This window comes from Alosa alosa, chromosome 11 (genome assembly GCF_017589495.1).
Source record: "Alosa alosa isolate M-15738 ecotype Scorff River chromosome 11, AALO_Geno_1.1, whole genome shotgun sequence".
Lineage (NCBI taxonomy): Eukaryota > Metazoa > Chordata > Actinopteri > Clupeiformes > Clupeidae > Alosa > Alosa alosa.
The window spans coordinates 30,906,703-30,913,145 of record NC_063199.1 but is presented as its reverse complement, the minus strand read 5'-3'; the positions used below and the strand labels follow the sequence as shown (position 1 = coordinate 30,913,145).

General features: G+C 42.4%; 1 protein-coding gene across 1 annotated transcript; it reads right to left on the bottom strand.

The window, feature by feature from the left end:
* Positions 1 to 2,641: 2,641 nt before the first annotated feature.
* Positions 2,642 to 5,902, bottom strand: si:dkey-88e18.2 (interleukin-12 subunit beta). Its single transcript, XM_048256802.1, has 7 exons — positions 5,778 to 5,902; positions 4,559 to 4,786; positions 4,188 to 4,284; positions 3,661 to 3,818; positions 3,370 to 3,515; positions 3,116 to 3,151; positions 2,642 to 2,977 (listed from the first exon to the last, which is right to left on the bottom strand). The coding sequence occupies exons 1-7, from the start codon at positions 5,854 to 5,856 to the stop codon at positions 2,846 to 2,848; spliced, it is 876 nt and encodes a 291-aa protein (XP_048112759.1). The 5' UTR covers positions 5,857 to 5,902; the 3' UTR covers positions 2,642 to 2,845.
* Between the last annotated feature and the right edge of the window lie 541 nt (positions 5,903 to 6,443).

The window sequence follows — 6,443 nt, the reverse complement described above, 5'->3', positions numbered from 1 at the left end:
GACCAGGGTTTTCTCCCTTTCCCGCCTTCCTTTTTTCTCCATTCTTTCTGTCCTGCTTTCTATTGTTTTTCTTATTCTCTCCATTCTTTCTGTCCTGCTTTCTATTGTTTTTCTTATTCTCTCCATTCTTTCTTTTCCTTCTTTTCTTCTTCATAACCTGAGTAGAAACATAAGAGGACTGTAACTGCATGTTTGGGTAATGGGCATGTGTATGTGTGTGTGTGTGTGAGAGAGAGAGAGAGTGTGTGTGTGTGTGTGTGAGAGAGAGAGAGAGAGATGTGTGTGTGTGTGTTTGTGAGAGAGAGAGAGAGTGTGTGTGTGTGTGAGAGAGAGAGAGAGAGTGTGTGTGTGTGTGTGTTTGTGTGTGTTCAGGGGCGCTGCTAGAAAATGTGGGCCCTATGACAGACAATAATTCTGTGTCCCCTGTCAGTGCTGGGCCCTTAGAATCATTCTAAAACGAGAACTGACTGTTGGTTTCAATAGCTGTTGAAGCTTACCTAGTGTGATACGTAGTTGTAATAGTAATATGTTATACCATAAGAATATGTTCTGTTCTACCAAAACCATGTTCACTGAGAGAAAATATTTGGTGTCAGATTACTTTAGATATCTTTTTAGTATTATCAATAGTAACAACTAACATAATCACCTAAAATAGACATGAGTCATATGTTTGGAATATGTCAGGCATTAAGACAATAAATTGTTGACGGCTCTATTTAGAAAAAAAATGTGTTGCATCAAATTTGTATTCATCCTGGCCCCGCCCGTGGCACAACTGGTTTGGGCACCTGCACCGCACGCCGGCGACCCGGGTTCGATTCCCGCCTTGTGGTCCTTTCCGGATCCCACCCCGGCTCTTTCTCCCACTCACTTCCTGTCACTCTCTACTATCCTGTCGCATTAAAGGCATAAAAGCCAAAAAATAAATACTTTAAAACAAAACAATTGTATTCATCCCATCCCAAACAAATGGCAAAAGTAAGAATAGTGTTGAGGCTTTTCATCTCACGCAACCTGATCTATGATCTGTGACCTGTGTCATGAACATGAGCCTTTGTTGGTTTGGGGTGTTGATCTAAAGAACACTGGATCGAGCAACCAAATGACACAGACATATTTCGACTGACGCCATGCCATGCCTTTTCCCCTTTGAGACCATGTCCATGCCTGTCACATAGACTTACATGGGAATTTCACGGCTTTCTTACTGATGTTTAACAGCTTTAACATGTCAAAGGTCCATAGGCTTGTGTAACCTGCATTGTGTTGAACCTGCGCGATTCAGCCCTGCACACGCCCGGACTCGAACCCGCGAACAGCAGCACCTCGGATCAGGAGGCGAGCGTGCTGACAGTTGAGCCAATAGCCCAGGCTACTGGCTCGCATGCCAGCACCACTCTTGAGGTGTCGGGGAGTGAAGTTTACCAACGTTCCACAAACACAGCTAAGCTATAGCTGGTATCCGTTACACTTGGAAAGTCACCTGCACACACAGTGTTCCCCAGACCCCTTATAGGATGAATATAGTCAGATTTTTATGAATCAGTGTCTCCCCTGTATAAAAGGCCAAGCCTATTGAGTTGATGGAGTGGATTTTCATATCCACACTATAACCACCTTTTCCAAATATGTAACCAAAATGACTATTAACATAATCTTCTATAACGTTCTAACAGGTTACCATTTAGTGGAGATAGGCCTTTGGACACTTGAACGGGAACAAAAATCATTCTGTTTTCAGTCACTGGCCATAACATACAAAATATATTCCTAAGAAACTTGCAAAAGCTGTGATTCTCCCACATCAGCTCAGTTTCTCCAGAGGAATATAGAGGATTACCACAGTAAACACAAGTTATCCGAAGACAAAATGGCCGGCACTGTGGCCTGTCAAGTAAGAAGCTCGATCCTGTGCTCTTTTGAGATAAATGGCTTCACGGGCAAGTTCAGAATAGAGTGGGGTTAAAGGTGTGGAATCCCACTGCTCATAGTTGCATTTGGTTTTGCTGATAATAGAGGACCCTAAGTGCCAGACTCAACCTTTGTCATTGGTAACAGAATGTGAAGCTGTTGGAAATATTGAATAGAGGCTCTTTTGGGCTGATGACTATGAAGAAATTGCCACCACTGATGTATGGCCACTAGGAATTGCACTGGTCAGACCCATTTCCAGGCATATTGCATAGAAATCCCTGAAACTAAACCCAAACGGGATGGGGGTGTCTGCACTGAGACCAGCTATACTTGCTTAAATTACCTTCATATGACAACTAATCATGATGCTCTCTCTCTCTCTCTCTAGAAAGGGATATATAATTCTCATTCCCACATGTGCACACAGACATGCACATGTAAACATAATAATAAACAGACAGATAAACAGACAAACAATAGTGAAACAGATATATGAATGAAGATTTTAATAGAATAGAGTGAAACACAAACACAGGACCAATTGTGGAAACTGTATCCACAAACACATAAACATACTGTACATTCAGCACAGATGTCACTGTGTGACAATAAATAAATAAATAAATAAATAAATAAATAAATAAATAAATAAAATACACACATCAGTGTGAATGAGTAGAAGCTAGCAACAGTGTTCCGTACAGTGCTCCCTGCCATAGGACATCGTATTGCTAAATCATCCGATCGTAAGTGCAATACCGTGCAATACCGCGCCAAACCAGAGGCGGCAGACTGTACGGAATATTGTGGCGACTTTGCTAGAGCCTGAAGGGGAAACCCCAGAGAGAGACAGAGAGAGAGAGAGAAATGGAGAGAAGACAGAAACAGACAAAGAGGGAGAGAGAGAGAAAAGACAGGGAGACTAGCGTCAGTAAGTTACATTTTCCCAAGATGTCCACTCTCCACTTTCCCAGTCACGGTGAACCAGAGGGTCCCGGGAACGGACACGGAACTTGCTGACCCGAACGTGGACCTGGCACTTCGCTTTACGCCAGCAATCCTGTGTGTGTGTGGTGTGTGTGAGGGAAAGGAGAAGGATGAGGTTTAGATGAGCAAAGACTCAATAAAAATAAACAACTTAATATTGTAATATCAGCAGCAACATTACTTGCGTATATTGTAAATAAGTAGCACTAACCGCTGTCTCTCCCTTACAGCACAGCTGCTTCACCGTCTGAAGAGAAAGAGAAAGATTTCACTGTGTTATATATGGTCTGCCTTTCTGTGTGTGTGTTTGTGTGTAAATGAGTGACATAGAGCGAGCGAGCGAGAGAGAGAGTGTATGTAAATGAGTGAGATAGAGCGAGTGTGTATGTGTGTGTGAGAGAGAGAGAGAGTGTGTGAGTGTGAGTGTGAGAGAGAGAGAGTGTGTGCGTGTGTGTGTATTAGTACCTCCCCGTTATCTGTCTTCTTGTACTCTATCTGGTACTCCAGGGGGTAGTAGCTGGTGGGTTTGGCCCAGGTGTCTGCAGGATTCACATCCACCTCTAAAACATCACCTTTTTTACGCCACAGGACCTTAGGAGGGGAGGGATGGACTACACACACACACATACACACACAAGCACATAATCACACACATGCATATTAGCACATAAGTACAAAGGCACACATACACACACACACACACACACACACACACACACACACACTCACGTACCACACATACACACACATACTCACTGATGTTGCGCAGGTAGAAGGTCTTGTTGATCTGCAGGTATTTCTGATCATTGATGGCTTCCAGGGTGACCTTCAGTGGCACCATCTCCTCAGAGTCAGTGACGTGGGACACAATGAACGTTCCCTCAGGGGACTGAGATACCCACTTACCATCGTCTCTGTACACACACACACACACACACATAAAACATGTTGAGCCCAAGGAAAAGTGTAAGCAATGTCAAAATTTGCAATATCTGTTTGTCTGATCATATATGTGTGTTAGTGTTCGTGTGTGTGTGTGTGTGTGTGTGTGTGTGTGTGTGTGTGTGTGTGTGAAGAACATGTGCATGTATGTGTGTATGTGGGGTACGTGTGTGTGTGTGTGTGAAGAACATGTGCATGTATGTGTGTATGTGGGGTACGTGTGTGTGTGTGTGTGTGTGTGTGTGTGTGTGTGTGTGTGTGTGTGTGTGTGTGTGTGTGACCATGTGTATGTGTATGCGTGTGTGTGTGTTTGTGTGTCTGTGTGTGTGTGTGAATACTACCGTTGATTCCTCAGCCGCACAGCTGTGTAGTTTGGATCAACCCAAGAGCATTTGATGGAGCAACCGTAGGTCTCAGCCAAACAGTTCAGTTCTGGGGCTAGAGACAGAGAGAGAAACAGAAAGTGACAGAGTAACACAGAGTGGGGGGGGCAGAGTGATAAAAAGAGAGGAAGAGAGAGGATGAGTGACAGAGAGAGGATGAGTGACAGAGAGAGGAAGACAGAGTGAGCATAAGATTGAGTGAGACATGAAGCAGTACTGATGCCCATGCTTTTATCAAAACAATGCTTTTCTTCAACATGTATGTAATAGATATTTGATAACCAGAAACACACACCAAAATGTATGCTTTGTCCTCCAGAAATACTCACTTGTACTGTCGGGAGTGTCTTCTAGGAAGACATATACACTGTCGAGGAGCCTGTCTCCGCCCCAGCAGGAGTATTTGCCAGGCTCATCAAAGTTCGAGAGGGATAGCTGGCTGCCCTGGTGCACTTCAAAATCATCCTCCTCAGGGGGAGAGTATATCCATCTTATGGGGCCCTTAAAGTCGGTACTACATGTCAGGATGACAGTGGCTCCCCTGTTTACCACCTGCCCTGTTGAGTGCACACACACACACACACACACACACACACACATATACAGTACACGCATGAACACACACATATTTAATGATAATTAAATCATCAAGATAAAAATATTAAAAAGTTCAAAAATGGCACATTCTTATCTTATAGCAACTGCCATTCAGTGACCAAAAAAAATCAAAGAACTTTTATGGCAAGAATGGCTTCTCAGTGAAAAGTCTTTTCTCAACTAATTAATTAATTTTGGAAACATTAATGCATTCGATGTTTTAAATTAATCTTGATTAGGACTGTAATCTGACTTAAATCCTCCACTTATATTTTGACCATGTTAACATACTGAATTCATCACATCAAGCATGTTTGATAACTATTATGTTTAACAAATTGTCTATTTTCAAATGTTCAAACATGTGTATCGAAAGTAGCCTAAATTGTGCCGATAAAACTGAAACATAATTTGTCGCACCAAAATTAGTTCGACACTGAGGATAGCCTATCTGAGACGGTGGTCTGGTTCAAATGAGTTACGTTGTGAAATTGAGAATGGCACTCAGAGTAAATCCTTTAGTTTATTTCTTTGTATTGTGAAATTGAAATGAAATATTGACTATTACAATAAATAATATGTTGAAATGTATTAAAAGAATCAATTTCTATGAAAAATCTCTGTCTATTGTGTGCGTGTGTCTAGGCCTATCGTACCCATATACTGCGCAACAGCGCCACTCGCGCCTTTAGGCTATTTGATTGTATCGCCTTGTTAGGCTATGCGCGGGGTGTGCCAACTTTTTATGAGATGGACACTTCCTTGGCTCGCACCCTTATAGGCCTACTAAGTTTCACGAAATTCCGTTATCCTGACGAACAGTAAGGAAGGAAATAAACCATGCCGACATTTTCTTGGAGAGCTAATGAAAAAGGAGGCTGCGGAGGATGACACAAGATATCCAAGAAGGACAATCGGGCATAGAACAGATGGTTATTAATGAGCTCTTACTGTGCTCGGGGAAGGAGGTGAGCGATGAGCCGACGGCGAAAAATGCCACGACCCACACAAGCGACATCGAGGAAAGCATTGCACTTGAGTCGGAAAAAACGATTTCAGTCTCCCGGGTGTTTGTGTGTAATCTAGAAAAACAGAACAACGAAAGCAATGTAAATCGGAATCAGAACATTTTTGGATAATTTAGCTGATCATTTTCCTTCAATAAATTAACCCAAAACTGTTGACGCTTAGGCCTAATGGAACAATCTTGCTGAAAAGTCTTGCGACTCATCTGTAGGCTAAATGAACATCCAATAATCCGAATAATCAATGGTATAACAGCTCTGACAATTAAAACATAGACGTAAAAGCCACAGTTACAAAGTTGTAGTATTAAAATGTCATTTTCAGAATACTTACTTTTTTGTATTTTCGCGGAAAAGCCTCTTGCAAATATAGTCCATGGCGCTGCGGACCACTCTTTTATTGGACGTGTACACCTACACACTTGAGAGAGAGAAAAAAAAATCAACAGGAAGAAAATTCTGAGTTTCGGCGCTCACACACAGGGGCCGTTTCCCTCCAGGGAAAATATGCTTATAGGCAGGGGTGTAGTGGTAAAATAAGACGTGCAAACTATATGAATTCTGTGTGAACTGCGCCATCGGATTTTTTAAA

Excerpts from the sequence above, each read along its gene's own strand:
- si:dkey-88e18.2 (XM_048256802.1), bottom strand. The coding sequence starts at position 5,856 with ATGCTTTCCTCGATGTCGCTTGTGTGGGTCGTGGCATTTTTCGCCGTC. Across the intron at positions 4,285-4,558 it reads AGACACTCCCGACAGTACAA|CCCCAGAACTGAACTGTTTG; the intron begins GTGAGTATTTCT and ends CTCTGTCTCTAG. Across the intron at positions 3,516-3,660 it reads CTTCTACCTGCGCAACATCA|TCCATCCCTCCCCTCCTAAG; the intron begins GTGAGTATGTGT and ends GTGTGTGTGTAG.